The 17900-nt window shown below is 39.3% G+C and overlaps 1 protein-coding gene across 6 annotated transcripts in view; it reads right to left on the reverse strand.

Moving 5' to 3' along the window:
- The window catches only part of ATP10D (ATPase phospholipid transporting 10D (putative)), a 165284-nt gene that overhangs the window by 61099 nt on the left and 86285 nt on the right, over nt 1-17900 (reverse strand). For all 6 annotated transcript variants that reach the window (XM_003415920.4, XM_023555028.2, XM_064285858.1 and 3 more), the window contains one exon: nt 13965-14203. In XM_003415920.4, coding sequence (XP_003415968.1) covers nt 13965-14203 — 239 coding nt within the window. The remainder of the gene's footprint in view (nt 1-13964; nt 14204-17900) is intronic.

A 17900-nucleotide genomic window follows, 5' to 3' on the forward strand; every position in this document is an offset into this window, starting at 1 on the left:
TCTGCTTCCCATTTTTCATACGGTCTTCTACTTTTTCTGCTGTAAAATGAAACTGTCGAGTTTCCTCAGGGAGAAGGAGCCACCCACACAGCCCACTCACATTTCCGGAACCTGAGAATAATGGCGCTCTCAGCAAAAGCTAAGTAATGTGTATATTTTACCGCCGTCCCCCCACCCCCAGCCCGGCTACAGCGGCTGAATTCCCTGGGCCAGATATAGGCCCTGTTGAGCACCTACAGCCATCCTCCTGGCCTTGGGGAAGGAAAAAATTTCCAACTGGGGAAAAAGATAATTTGCTAGCTCCACTAACCAGGGAAACTCAGGACAGAAGCGGCTCCAGTACAGGCATAAACCGCCCGTGGACTTTGAGCACCTTTCCCTTCTGCATTGACCTGTGTGGGCCTATTTTGGGCAAATGTGCCCTTGTTGGCAAACTTCAACCAATTCAGCTGTGCGGTGGAGAGTTGGGTGTTTGATGTGTGACACTGCTTTGCCTATTGAAAAAGGTCCACACCTACCCACATCAGGAACCTAAGAACTGGTAGCTCCACTCAGGTCACCCAGCCACCTGCGACAGAGGTCCAAAGATAACTGGTACCTCCCAGTCCTTACAACCAAAAACTCTGGGTGCCCATGATCTGTCTGCAGAACCCACCCACCTGCACGCTCTAGGGAACAGGGATGCACTTTTCTCAGAGACACTCAGGGCTTGGTTCTCAGCCCTGTGCCTTGTTCGGAGCATGACCCCCTGCTGCAATCAGATACCGGTATATACGTCGGTATAAAAGAAATAACCTATGAGTGATTGGAATACCAGAACAGGGATGGATAACAGAAAATACAGAGAGAATTCTTGAAGATTTGTTGGCAGAAAACTTCCCCGATATAGTGAAAGATGAGAAGATATCTATCCAAGATCTCATCGAACGTCACATAAGGTAGATCTTAAAAGGAAGTCACCAAGATATATTCTAATCAAACTTGACAAAACCAAAGATAAAGAGACAATCATAAGAGCAGCAAGGGATAAACGAAAAGTCACCTACAGAGGAAAGCCAATAAGAATAAGCTCGGACTACTTGGCATAAAACCATGTAGGCAAGAAGGCAATGGAATGACATATTTAAAAACTGAAGGAAAAAAATTGCCTGCAAAGAATCATATATCCAGCAAAGTCTCTTAAATATGAAGGTGAAATTAAGACATTTCCAGATAAACACAAGTTTAGGGAATTTGTAAAAACCAAACCAAAACTACAAGAAATACTAAAGGGAGTTCTTTGGTTAGAAAATCAATAATATCAGGTATCAACCCAAGACTAGAACACTGGGTGGAGCAACCAGAACTCAACCGAGACAGGGAAATCCAAAAAAACAAACCAAGATTATTAAAAAAAAAAAAAAAAAGCTCAACACAGGGTAACAGCGATGTTATTATATAAAAGACAACATTAAAATAATAAAGAGGGACTAAGAAATGTAATCACACACCTTCCATATGGAGAGGAAGGTATGGTGATATAAAGAAATAAAAGTTAGGTTTAACTTTAGAAAAATAGGGGTAAACAATAAGGTAACCACAAAGGAGACAAACTATCTTACTCATCAAAATAAAATACAAGGGAAAAATACAGACTCAGCAGAAACAAAATCAACAACAACAAATATGAGGAAAGGACAATATATAAAGATAATCTAGGCACATAAAATTAAGTGGGAAAAAGAAATTGTCAACAACACACAAAAAAGATATCAAAATGACAGCACTAAATTCATACATATCCATAATTTCCCTGTACGTAAATGGACTAAATGCACCAATAAAGAGACAGAGAGTGGCAGAATGGATTAAAAACCAAGATCCGTTTATATGCTGCCTACAAGAGACACACCTTAGACTTAGAGACACAAACTAAGACTCACAGGATGGAAAAAAGTATATTAAGAAAACAACAATCAAAAAAGAGCAGGAGTGGCAATATTCATTTCGGACAAAATAGACTTTAAAGTTAAATCCATCAGAAAGGATAAGGAAGGACACTATATAATGATTAAAGGGACAATACCAAGAAGATATAGCCGTATTAAATATTTATGCACCCAGTGACAAGGCTGCAAGGTACATAAAACAAACTCTATCCGCATTGAAAAGTGAGATAGACACCTCCATAATAATAGTAGAAGACTTCAACACGCCACTTTCGGTGAAGGACAGGACATCCAGACAGAAGCTCAATAAAGACACGGAAGGTCTAAATGCCACAATCAACCAACCTGACCTCACAGACATATAAAGAACACTACACCCAATAGCAACCAAGTATACTTTCTTTTCTAGCACACAGGGAAAATTCTCTAGAATAGACTACATATTAGGTCATAAAGCAAGCCTTAGCAGAATCCAAAACATTGAAATATTACAAAGCATTTTCTCTGACCATAAGGCCATAAAAGTGGAAAGCAGTAACAGGAAAAGCAGGCAAAAGAAATCAAACACTTGGAAATGGAACAATATCCTGCTCAAAAAAGACTAGATTAGAGAAGACATTAAGGATGGAATAAAGAAATTCAGAGAATCCAACGAGAATAAAAACACTTCCTATCAGAACGTTTGGGACACAGCAAAAGCGGTGCTCAGAGGCCAATTTATATCAATAGATGCACGCATCCAAAAAGAAGAAAGGGCCAAAATCAAAGCATTATCCCTACAACTTGAACAAACAGAAAAGAGCAGCAAAAGAAACCCACAGGCACCAGAAGAAAACAAATAACAAAAATTAGAGCTGAACTAAATGAAATAGAAGACAGAAAAACAATTGAAAGAATTAACAAGACCAAAAGCTGGTTTTTTGAAAAAATCAACAAAATTGATAAACCACTGGCCAAAGTGACAAAAGAAAAACAGGAGAGGAAGCAAATAACCTGAATAAGAAATGAGATGGGCGATATTACAACAGACCCAACAGAAATTAAAAGAATCATATCAGATTACTATGAGAAATTGTGCTCTAAAAAATTTGAAATCCTAGAAGAATTGGATGAATTCCTAGGAAGACACTATCTACCTAAACTAACACAAACAGAGGTAGAACAACTAAATAGACCCATAACAAAAGAAGACATTGAAAAGGTAATGAAAAAATTCCCAACAAAAAAATGCCCTGGTCCAGACAGCTTCACTGCAGAGTTCTACCAAACTTTCAGAGAGGAGTTAACACCACTACTACTAAAGGTATTTCAGAGCATAGAAAAGGATGGAATGCTACCCAACTCATTCTATGAAGCCACCATATCCCTGATACCAAAACCAGGTAAAGACATCACAAGAAAAGAAAATTATAGACCTATATCCCTCATGAACGTAGATGCAAAAATCCTCAACAAAATTCTAGCCAATAGAATTCAACAACATATCAAAAAAATAATTCACCATGACCAAGTGGGATTCATACCAGGTATGCAAGGATGGTTCAACATTAGAAAAACAATTAACATAATCCACCACATAAATAAAACAAAAGACAAGAACCACATGATTTTATCAATTGATGCAAAAAAGGCATTTGACAAAGTTCAACACTCATTCATGATAAAAACTCTCAGCAAAATAGGAATAGAAGGAAAATTCCTCAACATAATAAAGGGCATTTACACAAAGCCAACAGCCAACATCACCCTAAATGGAGAGAGCCTGAAAGCATTCCCACTGAAATTGGGAACCAGACAAGGATGCCCTTTATCGCCGCTCTTATTCAACATTGTGCTGGAGGTCCTAGCCAGAGCAATTAGGCTATATAAAGAAATAAAGGGCATCCAGATTGGCAAGGAAGAAATAAAAGTATCTGTATTTGCAGATGACATGATCTTATACACAGAAAACCCTAAGAAATCCTCAAGAAAACAAATGAAACTAATAGAAGAGTTCAGCACAGTACTGGGATACAAGACAAACATACAAGAATAAGTTGGAATCCTCTACACCAACAAAAAGAACGTCGAAGAGGAAATCACCAAATCAATGCCATTTACAATAGCCCCCAAGAAGATAAAATACTTAGGAATAAATCTTACCAGAGATGTAAAAGACTTATACAAAGAAACCTACAGTATGCTTCTGCAAAAAACCAAAAGAGACTTACGTAAGTGGAAAAACATGCTGGCTCATGGATAGGAAGACTTAACATTATAAAAATGTTTATTCTACCAAAAGCGATCTATACATTTAATGCAATTCCGATCCAAATCCCAATGACATTCTTTAATGAGATGGAGAAACAAATCACCTACTTCATATGGAAGGGAAAGAGGCCCCGGATAAATAAGGCCTTACTTAAAAAGAACAAAGTGGGTGGCCTTACTTTACCTGATTTTAGAACCTCCTATTTTTTTTTATACCGCCAGAGTAGTCAAAACAGCCTGGTACTGGTACAACAACAGATACATAGACCAATGGAACAGACTTAAGAATCCAGACATAAATCCATCCACATATGAGCAGTTGATATTTCACAAAGGCCCCAAAACAGTTAAATGGGGAAAAGACAGTCTTTTTAACAAATGGTGCTGGCATAACTGGATATCCATCTGCAAAAAAATGAAACAAGACCCATACCTCACTCCATGCACAAAAACTAGCTCAAAATGAATCAAAGGCCTAAATATAAAATCTAAAACGATAAAGATCATGGAAGAAAAAATAGGGACAATGTTAGGAGCCCTAATATGTGGCAAAGACAGTATACAAAACGTTATTAAGAATGCAGAAGAAAAACTAGATAACTGGAAGCTCCTAAAAATCAAACACCTATGCTCATCCAAAGACTTCACCAAAAGAGTAAAAAGACTACCTACAGTTTGGGAAAATGTTTTTAGCTATGACATTTCCGATCAGTGCCTGATCTCTAAAATCTGCATGATACTGCAAAAACTCAACTACAAAAAGACAAATAACCCAATTAAAAAATGGGCAAAAGATATGAACAGACACTTCACTAAAGAAGACATTCAGGTAGCTAACAGATATATAAGGAAATGTTCACAATCATTAGCCATTAGAGAAATGCAGATCAAAACTATAATGAGATTTCATCTTACTCCAAAAAGGCTGGCATTAATCCAAAAAACACAAAATAATAAATGTTGGAGAGGTTGTAGAGAGACTGGAACACTTATACACGGCTGGTGGGAATGTAAAATGGTACAACCACTTTGGAAATCCATTTGGCGCTTCCTTAAAAACTAGAAACACAAGGGGCGGAGCCAAGATGGCGGACTAGGCAGACGCTACCTCGGATCCCTCTTACAACAAAGACACGGAAAAACAAGTGAATCGATCACATACATAACAATCTACGAACCCTGAACAACAAACACAGATTTAGAGACGGAGAACGAACTGATACGGGGAAGCAGCGATTGTTTCCAGAGCCTGGAGCCAGCGTACCAGTCAGGTACGGCACAAGCACTGAGAGCTGCTCCACCCCCCTGAACTAACCCCGGGAGGGGGACCAGCCGGTTCCACGGGTGGCGTGGGACGCAGCCGGTAGGAGAAGTCCCCGGGAGGCAGTAACTGGTCTTGGAGCAGGAAGAGCAGCGTCCCAGCCAGAGAACCGTCCCACTGGGATTTGGACTGAACGCAGGCGGCTTCATTAACATCCGAATAGCCTGAGCCAGAGGCAGAACTCTGATAGGGATCGGACTGCATTTTTTTTTTTTAGCGGATTTTCTGGAAAAACTAGTTTCCCAGTGATGGCTCGGAGACAACAATCCATATCTAACCACTTAAAGAAGCAGACCATGACAGCTTCTACAACCCCCCAAACAAAAGAATCAAAATCTTTCCCAAATGAAGATACAATCCTGGAATTATCAGATACAGAATATAAAAAACTAATTTACAGAATGCTTCAAGATATCACAAATGAAATTAGGATAACTGCAGAAAAAGCCAAGGAACACACCGATAAAACTGTTGTGGAACTCAAAAAGATTATTCAAGAACATAGTGGAAAAATTAATAAGTTGCAAGAATCCATAGAGAGACAACATGTAGAAATCCAAAAGATTAACAATAAAATTAAAGAATTAGACAACGCAATAGGAAGTCAGAGGAGCAGACTCGAGCAATTAGAATGCAGACTGGGACATCTGGAGGACCAGGGAATCAACACCAACATAGCTGAAAAAAAATCAGATAAAAGAATTAAAAAAAATGAAGAAACCCTAAGAATTATGTGGGACTCTATCAAGAAGGATAACCTGCGGGTGATTGGAGTTCCAGAACAGAGAGGGGAGACAGAAAACACAGAGAAAATAGTTGAAGAACTCCTAACAGAAAACTTCTCTGACATCACGAAAAACGAAAGGATAGCTATCCAAGATGCTCATCGAACCCCATTTAAGATTGATCCAAAAAGAAAAACACCAAGACATATTGTCATCAAACTCACCAAAACCAAAGATAAACAGAAAATTTTAAAAGCAGCCAGGGAGAAAAGAAAGGTTTCCTTCAAGGGAAAATACATAAGAATAAGTTCAGACTACTCAGCAGAAACCATGCAGGCAAGAAGGGAATGGGACGACATATACAGAACACTGAAGGAGAAAAACTGCCAGCCAAGGATCATATATCCAGCAAAACTCTCTCTGAAATATGAAGGCGAAATTAAGATATTTACAGACAAACACAAGTTTAGAGAATTTATAAAAACCAAACCAAAGCTACAAGAAATACTAAAGGATATTGTTTGGTCAGAAAACCAATAATATCAGATATCAGCACAACACAAGGTCACAAAACAGAACATCCTGATATCAACTCTAATAGGGAAATCACAAAAACAAACAAATTAAGATTAATTAAAAAAAAAATACACATAACAAGGAATCATGGAAGTCAATAAGTAAAAGATAACAATAATCAAAAACAGGGACTAAATACAGGAGGCATTCAACTGCCATATGGAGAGTGATACAAGGCGATATGGAACAATACAAGTTAGGTTTTTACTTAGAAAAATAGGGGTAAATAATAAGGTAACCACAAAAAGGTATAACAACTCTATAACTCAAGATAAAAGCCAAGAAAAACGTAACGACTCAACTGACATAAAGTCAAACACTATGAAAATGAGGATCTCACAATATACTAAGAAAAACGCCTCAGCACAAAAAAGTATGTGGAAAAATGAAATTGTCAACAACACACATAAAAAGGCATCAAAATGACAGCACTAAAAACTTATTTATCTATAATAACCCTGAATGTAAATGGACTAAATGCACCAATAAAGAGACAGAGAGTCACAGACTGGATAAAGAAACACGATCCATCTATATGCTGCCTACAAGAGACACACCTTAGACTTAGAGACACAAACAAACTAAAACTCAAAGGATGGAAAAAAGTATATCAAGCAAACAATAAGCAAAAAAGAAGAGGAGTAGCAATATTAATTTCTGACAAAATAGACTTTAGACTTAAATCCACCACAAAGGATAAAGAAGGACACTATATAATGATAAAAGGGACAATTGATCAGGAAGACATAACCATATTAAATATATATGCACCCAATGACAGGGCTGCAAGATACATAAATCAAATTTTAACAGAATTGAAAAGTGAGATAGATACCTCCACAATTATAGTAGGAGACTTCAACACACCACTTTCGGAGAAGGACAGGACATCCAGTAAGAAGCTCAATAGAGACACGGAAGATCTAATTACAACAATCAACCAACTTGACCTCATTGACTTATACAGAACTCTCCACCCAACTGCTGCAAAATATACTTTTTTTTTCTAGCGCACAGGAAACATTCTCTAGAATAGACCACATATTAGGTCATAAAACAAACCTTTGCAGAGTCCAAAACATCGAAATATTACAAAGCATCTTCTCAGACCACAAGGCAATAAAACTAGAGATCAATAACAGGAAAACTAGGGAAAAGAAATCAAATACTTGGAAAATGAACAATACCCTCCTGAAAAAAGACTGGGTTATAGAAGACATCAAGGAGGGAATAAGGAAATTCATAGAAAGCAACGAGAATGAAAATACTTCCTATCAAAACCTCTGGGACACAGCAAAAGCAGTGCTCAGAGGCCAATTTATATCGATAAATGCACACATACAAAAAGAAGAAAAAGCCAAAATCAGAGAACTGTCCCGACAACTTCAACAAATAGAAACTGAGCAACAAAAGAATCCATCAGGCACCAGAAGAAAACAAATAATAAAAATTAGAGCTGAACTAAATGAATTAGAGAACAGAAAAACAATTGAAAGAATTAACAAAGCCAAAAGCTGGTTCTTTGAAAAAATTAACAAAATTGATAAACCATTGTCTAGACTGACTAAAGAAATACAGGAAAGGAAACAAATAACCCGAATAAGAAACGAGAAGGACCACATCACAACAGAACCAAATGAAATTAAAAGAATCATTTCAGATTATTATGAAAAATTGTACTCTAACAAATTTGAAAACCTAGAAGAAATGGATGAATTCCTGGAAAAACACTACCTACCTAAACTAACACATTCAGAAGTAGAACAACTAAATAGACCCATAACAAAAAAAGAGATTGAAACGGTAATCAAAAAGCTCCCAACAAAAAAAAGCCCTGGCCCGGACGGCTTCACTGCAGAGTTCCACCAAACTTTCAGAGAAGAGTTAACACCACTACTACTGAAGGTATTCCAAAACATAGAAAATGACGGAATACTACCCAACTCATTCTATGAAGCCACCATCTCTCTGATACCAAAACCAGGTAAAGACATTACAAAAAAAGAAAATTATAGACCTATATCCCTCATGAACATTGATGCAAAAATCCTCAACAAAATTCTAGCCAATAGAATCCAACAACACATCAAAAAAATAATTCACCCTGATCAAGTGGGATTTATACCAGGTATGCAAGGCTGGTTTAATATCAGAAAAACCATTAATGTAATCCATCACATAAATAAAACAAAAGACAAAAACCACATGATCTTATCAATTGATGCAGAAAAGGCATTTGACAAAGTCCAACACCCATTTATGATAAAAACTCTTACCAAAATAGGAATTGAAGGAAAATTCCTCAACATAATAAAGGGCATCTATGCAAAGCCAACAGCCAATATCACTCTAAATGGAGAGAACCTGAAAGCATTTCCCTTGAGAACGGGAACCAGACAAGGATGCCCTTTATCACTGCTCTTATTCAACATCGTACTTGAAGTCCTAGCCAGGGCAATTAGGCTAGACAAAGAAATAAAAGGTATCTGGATTGGCAAGGAAGAAGTAAAGTTATCACTATTTGCAGATGACATGATTATATACACAGAAAACCCTAAGGAATCCTGCAGAAAACTACAGAAACTAATAGAAGAGTTTGGCAGAGTCTCAGGTTATAAAATGAAGATACAAAAATCATTTGGATTCCTCTACATCAACAAAAAGAACACCGAAGAGGAAATAACCAAATCAATACCATTCACAGTAGCCCCCAAGAAGATAAGATACTTAGGAATAAATCTTACCAAGGATGTAAAAGACCTATACAAAGAAAACTACAAAGCTCTACTACAAGAAATTCAAAAGGACATACTTAAGTGGAAAAACATACCCTGCTCATGGATAGGAAGACTTAATATAGTAAAAATGTCTATTCTACCAAAAGCCATCTATACATTTAACGCACTTCCGATCCAAATTCCAATGTCATATTTTAAGGGGATAGAGAAACAAATCACCAATTTCATATGGAAGGGAAAGAAGCCCCGGATAAGCAAAGCACTACTGAAAAAGAAGAAGAAAGTGGGAGGCCTCACTTTACCTGACTTCAGAACCTATTATACAGCCACAGTAGTCAAAACAGCCTGGTACTGGTACAACAACAGGCACACAGACCAATGGAACAGAATTGAGAACCCAGACATAGATCCATCCACGTATGAGCAGCTGATATTTGACAAAGGACCAGTGTCAATTAATTGGGGAAAAGATAGCCTTTTTAACAAATGGTGCTGGCATAACTGGATATCCATTTGCAAAAAAATGAAACAGGACCCATACCTCACACCATGCACAAAAACTAACTCCAAGTGGATCAAAGACCTAAACATAAAGACTAAAACGATAAAGATCATGGAAGAAAAAATTGGGACAACCCTAGGAGCCCTAATACAAGGTATAAACAGAATACAAAACATTACCAAAAATGATGAAGAGAAACCCGATAAATGGGAGCTCCTAAAAATCAAACACCCATGCTCATCTAAAGACTTCTCCAAAAGAGTAAAAAGACCACCTACAGATTGGGAAAGAATTTTCAGCTATGACATCTCCGACCAGCGCCTGATCTCTAAAATCTACATGATTCTGTCAAAACTCAACCACAAAAAGACAAGCAACCGAATCAAGAAGTGGGCAAAGGATATGAACACACATTTCACTAAAGAAGATATTCAGGCAGCCAACAGATACATGAGAAAATGCTCTCGATCATTAGCCATTAGAGAAATGCAAATTAAAACCACGATGAGATTTCATCTCACACCAGCAAGGCTGGCATTAATCCAAAAAACACAAAATAATAAATGTTGGAGAGGCTGCGGAGAGATTGGAACTCTTATACACTGCTGGTGGGAATGTAAAATGGTACAACCACTTTGGAAATCTATCTGGTGTTATCTTAAACAGTTAGAAATAGAACTACCATACAACCCAGAAATCCCACTCCTGGGAATATACCCTAGAGATATAAGAGCCTTCATACAAACAGATATATGCACACCCATGTTTATTGCAGCTCTGTTTACAATAGCAAAAAGTTGGAAGCAACCAAGGTGTCCATCAATGGATGAATGGTTAAATAAATTGTGGTATATTCACACAATGGAATACTACGCATCGATAAAGAACAGTGACGAATCTCTGAAACATTTCATAACATGGAGGAACCTGGAAGGCATTATGCTGAGTGAAATTAGTCAGAGGCAAAAGGACAAATATTGTATAAGACCACTATTATAAAATCTTGAGAAATAGTAAACCTGAGAAGAACACATACTTTTGTGGTTACGAGGGGGAGAGGGAGGGAGGGTGGGAGAGGGTTTTTTATTGATTAATCAGTAGATAAGAACCGCTTTAGGTGAAGGGAAAGACAACACTCAATACATAGAAGGTCAGCTCAATTGGACTGGACCAAAAGCAAAGAAGTTTCCGGGATAAAATGAATGCTTCAAAAGTCAACGGAGCAAGCGCGGGGGTCTGGGGAACATGGTTTGTGGGGACTTCTAAGTCAATTGGCAAAATAATTCTATTATGAAATCATTCTGCATCCCACTTTGAAATGTGGCGTCTGGGGTCTTAAATGCTAACAAGCGGCCATCTAAGATGCATCAATTGGTCTCAACCCACGTGGAGCAAAGGAAAATGAAGAACACCAAGGTCACACGACAACTAAGAGCCCAAGAGACAGAAAGGGCCACATGAACCAGAGACCTACATCATCCTGAGACCAGAAGAACTAGTTGGTGCCCGGCCACAATCGATGACTGCCCCGACAGGGAGCACAGCAGAGGACCCCTGAGGGAGCAGATCAGTGGGATACAGACCCCAAATTCTCATAAAAAGACCAAACTTAATGGTCTGACTGAGACTAGAGGAATCCCGGCGGCCATGCTCCCCAGACCTTCTGTTGGCGCAGGACAGGAACCATCCCCGAAGACAACTCATCAGACATGAAAGGGACTGGTCAGCGGGTGGGAAAGAGACGCTGACGAAGAGTGAGCTAATTATATCAGGTGGACACTTGAGATTGTGTTGGCAACTCTTGTCTGGAGGGGGGATGGGAGGATAGAGAGAGAGGGAAGACGGCAAAATTGTCAAGAAAGGAGAGACTGAAAGGGCTGACTCAAGAGGGGGAGAGGAAGTGTGAGTAGGGAGTGAGATGTATGTAAACTTATATGTGACAGACTGATTGGATTTGTAAACGTTCACTTGAAGCTTAATAAAAGTTATAAAAAAAAAAAAAAAAAAGCTAGAAACAGAACTACCATACGATCCACCAATCCAACTCCTTGGAATATATCCTAGAGAAATAACAGCCTTTACACAAACAGATATATGCACACCCATGTTTATCGCAGCACTGTTTACAATAGCAAAAAATGGAAGCAACCAAGGTGCCCATCAGTAGATGAATGGATAAATAAATTATGGTATATTCACACGTGGAATACTATGCATCGATAAAGAACAGTGAGGAATCTGTGAAACATTTCATAACATGGAGGAACCTGGAAGCCATTATGCTGAGTGAAATTAGTCAGTTGCAAAAGGACAAATATTTTTGTATAAGACCACTATTATAAGAACTTGAGAAATAGTTTAAACTGAGAAGAAAACATTTTTCGTGGTTACTTGATAGGGGAGGGAGGAGAGGTAGGAGGGGGTATCCTCTAATTAGATAGTAGATAAGAACTACTTTAGGTGAAGTGAAAGACAACACACAATACAGGGGAGGTCAGCACAACTGGACTAAACCAAAAGTAGTTTCCTGAATAAACTGAACATTTTGAAGGCCAGTGTAGCAGGGCCAGGGGTTTGGGACCATGGTTTCAGGGGACATCTAAGTCAACTGGCATAATAAAATCCAGTAAGAAAGCATTCTGCATCCCACTTTGAAGACTGGAGTCTGGGGTCTTAAATGCTTGCAAGCAGCCATCTAAGATGCATCAATTGGTCTCAACCCACCTGGATCAGAGGAGAATGAAGAGCACCAAGGACACAAGGCAATTACGAGCCCAAGAGAGAGAAAGGGCCACATGAACCAGAGACTACATCATCCTGAGATCAGAAGAACTAGATGGTGCCCAGCTACAATGGATGACTGCCCTGACAGGGAACACGACAGAGAACCCCTGAGGGAGCAGGAGAGCAGTGGGATACAGATCCCAAATTCTTATAAAAAGACCAGACTTAAGGTCTGACTGAGACTGGAAGGACCCCGGTGGTCATGGCCCCTAGACCTTCTGTTGGCCCAGGACAGGAAAAATTCCCGAAGCCAACTCTTCAGACATGGATTGGACTGAACAATGGGTTGGAGAGGGATGCTGGTGAGGAGTGAGCTTCTTGGGCCAGGTGGACACTTGAGACTATGTTGGCATCTCCCGCCTGGAGGGGAGGTGAGAGGGTAGAGGGGGTTAGAAGCTGGCGAAATGGACATGAAAAGAGAGAGTGGAGGGAGAGAGCGGGCTGTTTCATTGGGGGAAATTAATTGGGAGTATGTAGCAAGGTGTATATAAGTTTTTGTGTGAGAGACTGACTTGATTTGTAAACCTTCACTTAAAGCACAATCAAAATTATTAAAAAAACATGAAACTGTCGATGGGTATGACCCTATGGTTAGTTCCTAACCCTTCCTCCTGGTACTTAAAAAGACGCACTGTTGAGGTCTGAAATGGAAATACCAAAAAATGCCCCTCTGGAGGCTAGAGTATGGAGGAGGACATAGGCTTGGCGGGATTTGAGGAGAGCTACAAAGAAATATCAAAGCCTTGGAGGACACAAAGGACCTTTGAATTTCCCTATCACTTAGCCATACTGACCTGTCTATCAGATAACTCTGATAAGCTTTGCTGGTTCTGAGAGTGAGCTATAATCCTTAGGCCAAGGTAGAATTCCTCAGGCTCAGACACGATTGCTCCAACCAGAAATATATTTTTTCAGAAATTATATTCTGCATCTCAACACTGAATTATGTCCATATACTAGGAAGTTTTTATTTTGTTTGCTTGAACTTCTAATTATGTGTGTGGCAATCACACTAAACTGCAATTACGTAGTCTCTTCTGAGGGAGAAAAGACAACAGTGTTGGGCTTTATCATAATTATGAGGATGCTCTTTCATCATACATTGTGGATGTGCAAGATTAATCATGCATTCACACTTACAATGGGGCTACTGAAAGCAGTCTGTCTGGAATGAGGCACTTCACTGGCTCCTTCTCCATTTCCGAGAGCAAAAGAGCTTCCAGAAAGATGATTCAAGGGTTTACTTCCCAAAGGCCCATTATGAGCCGTCCTGCAGCTGTGGGCCTTCGGTTTCGCCATGTCGCTTGGAGAGCCACTGGGGGTGTCTGCAAAATCCTCATCTTCAGAGACAGCCTCCTGATAGGACTCTAACCTCTTGGCTAAGGGACAAAAATCACACTGAGTCATTACCTGAGGAGGACTATTTGCAAGTTGAATGTCAGGCAGTTAAACTGCTATTTCATAACATTTCTTCCCTCTTCAAACCTGGCCTCCAACTCCCTTGTCCCAACCCCCTTTGGTTAATGAACTTACCTCATACCTCATTGAAAAAAACTAGATGAAATCAAATAGGAACACCCTTTTTTCCCATCATCAAATCTACCAATGTAACTGCACCAGTACCTGTACCCAGATCTCTTCTCTCTTACTACTATGGATAAAGTTCCCTTGCTTTTTTCAAACACCAAACACTCCACTTGTGATCTGTATTCCACCCCTCTGCCCTTCTCAAGGACACCACTCTTACAGCTCTCGGATTTCCCCTCAGCTGATTCCATTGCTCTGTCCTCATCACCTCACCTACACTGCTCTTGTCAAGATCGCCAGTGAGCTTCACGTTGCCAAATCCAATGATCTCATCTCTGTGCCTATCTTAGCAACATCCAACATGTTGACAGTTCTCTCCTTCTTGAAATGTCGTGTGTGTGTACCTGGTTTTCCTCCTACTTTCCTACTTCAATAGCTGCTCCTTCTTTGTCTCTTTTGCTGTTGTATCCTCTTCTACTCAGCCCCAAATATGAGAGAGCAAAAGAGGCTCCTTCCTTCCCCACCTACATACCCCTTGTTGGTGATCTTATACGATATCACCTCTTGATGTACCAAAAACAAACAAAAAACCATGTCATTGAGTCAATTCTGACTCATAGTCTTGATATACATTACCCCCAAATCTGTATCTTCAGCTCTGACTTCTACTTGGAATCCAGGCTCATATCTCACTCTCCACTAGATACCTTCAAGTGGAGATCTAGAGGTTCTTCTACTAGATATCTATCTGCAAGGTTCACTGCCTTCCTTCCTTCCCCTCTCTTATCATGTCACATTGTCTGTGAAGACTTCCCAGTTCTAACCAGACTATTTATTATGTATTTTATCCCAGTATTTCCTATCCCCTCTTCTCTACTTTATTCCACTCCACAACACTTACCATCATTTACATACTTTATTTTTTGAACCCTGCAATAGAAAGTAAACTCCAAAAGGACAGAGAATTTGGTCTGATTTGTTCATGTGATATACCCAGAGCCAAAAAAGTAGCTGATAGATACTAAATATTTATTGATAAAAATAAAGAAATAAATGTTTTAAATTTAACATGGTAAAACAATAACTCTCTCCTTCTTCCAACTCCATACTTGTTCTTTCTATGGCCTTACCCATGTTTGTAAATGGCACTTCCATCTACCTAGTTGCTTAATCTACAAATCTAGGATTCTCCTTAATTTTTCTCTTTTCCCCACCTCCATATTCAAACCATTAGCAACACCTCTCCACTATGTATCCAATCCCTTCACTTCTATCTCCATTACCTTAGTAGTCCAAGCCACCATCATCTCTCAACTGGACCAGTGCAATAGCCTCATAACTGGTCTCCTTGCCCTTTTGCAATCCACTCCTCAAATAGTAGCTACAGTGACCTTCCTAAAAGATAAAGCAGATCAGATCACTACTGCATAAAACTCTCCAGTGTCTCCCAAATCACATAGAATAAAATCTGAACTCCTTTATCTTGGCTTACCCATTTAAAAAAAAAAAAAAAAAACGTTGCCATCAAGTCAATTCCAGCTCATAGTGACCCTATAGGACAGAGTAGAACTGCCCTGTAGGGTTTCCAAGGGGCAACTGGTGGATTCAAACTATCAACCTTTTGGTTAGCAGCTATAGCTCTTACAGAACTCAAAATGATCTGACGTCTCTCACTTTTCCTGTTCCTCCATCTGCCACACTCCCACTAAAACACAGCCTCACTGGCTTTCTTTCTTTTCTTTTGAAAATTGCCAAGCTCATTCTAGCCTGAAGGCCTCTATACTAACTGCTCCCTTCGACCTGAAGGCTCTGACCCCCGAAAGTCTCAAAATTTTGTCATTCAGATCTCGGTTCTAATGCCTTCCTTAGATAGGCCTCACCTGACCAACCAAAGTAGTATCCACTCATTCTATAACACATCGACCTATTTTAATTCTCTGAAAAGTATTTAACATGATTTGATAATTTTTTTAATTAAAAAAAATAATCTATGTATAACTAGCTTTTCCACTAGAAGCTCTGTGAGAACAGGAATCTTGTCTGTCTTGTTCGTCACAGTATCCAGTGTCTGAAATACAGAGTAGACAATAAACACGTGTGTGTTAGACTGCTAGGTGTTTGAATTCAGCCCAAGTCTAGCTACTGAACTAAGCATGACTATGGGCATGTTAGGGGTCCTGGTGGAGCAGTGGTTAAGTTCTTGGCTGCTAACTGAAAGGTCAGTAGTTCGAACCCACCAGCCACTCTGTGGGAGAAAGATGTGGCAGTCTGCTTTCGTAAAGATCTACAGCCTTGGAAACCCTACCGTGTCCCATAGGGTTGCTATGAGTCAGAACTGACTCGATAGCAACAAGGAGGGTTTCTTTCTTTCTTTTTTATGGGCAAGTTGTTTTATAAAATGAAGACAATTTCCATAGTGTCTATACATCATGACGGAAACCCTGGTGGCATGGTGGTTAAGAGCCAAGGCTGCTAACCAAAAAGGTCAGCAGTTCAAATCTGCCAGGTGCTCCCTGGAAATTCTATGGGGCAGTTCTACTCTGTCCTGTAGGGTTGCTATGAGTCAGAATTGACTTGGTGGCAATGGGTTTGGTTTTCTTGGTTTATATATCTTGATAATTTTTGTCTGTATTTTTTAAGGGCAAGGAGAGGCTGAGAGGCAATGTTGAGATCCTGGGTTCTATCTCTTCTGAAAACTATGTGGCTTTCAGCAAATTCTTTACTCTGGGCCTCTGTTTTCCCATTGGCAGAATGAACAATTAGATTCAATGATTTTTTGAGATCTTTTCCAATTCTGTAAGTTTCATTACGTTCTCTGTTTAAATATATAGTAAATTCTCTTCTAGGTACCTTACAGGAGACATGAAGTCAATTTACCAACACTCGCACTCTGTTTCCCTGAATGACCTTTCAGCTTCAAAAACTGGTCCACTTATTGTCTCCCAAACATTCCTATCTCCTCCAGTCTCACCTGTGACCTTACCTAGAATGCCTATTCTCATCTTCTGTACTTACAAAGCTGGTGCTCTGAGTCCTTATGCTATACTGTTTCTAAGTATAGCCATTGTTAGTGTGCTTTATTCCTTATAATTTTACCAATCTCCCCTTCTTGATTTCAATGAGTTTCAATGATTTCAATGAGTTCTGTACTTTAAATAAGTAAATATTTATTAAATGAATGAAGAATGAGTAAATGAATGGACATATGAATGAAATATGCCTAGCTTAATATTTAACAATTTGAGGGCCTTATTTTCATCAAGCACCTGGCTAGGTCATATGTATAGATATAGCTATGGAAACTCTGGTGGCATAGTGGTTAAGAGCTATGGCTGCTAAACAAAAGGTCAGAAGTTAGAATCCACTAGGTGCTCCTTGGAAACGCTATGGGACAGTTCTCTGTCTTATAGGATCACTATGAGTCGGAGCTGACGCTGCAGCAATGGGTGATGTATATATATATACTCTCCCATTGCCATCAAGTTGAAAGAGAGATTGTGTGCTCATGCGTGCGCATGGTACAGTGGTTAAGCACGTGGCTGCTAACCA

This window comes from Loxodonta africana, chromosome 5 (genome assembly GCF_030014295.1).
Source record: "Loxodonta africana isolate mLoxAfr1 chromosome 5, mLoxAfr1.hap2, whole genome shotgun sequence".
Classification (NCBI taxonomy): domain Eukaryota; kingdom Metazoa; phylum Chordata; class Mammalia; order Proboscidea; family Elephantidae; genus Loxodonta; species Loxodonta africana.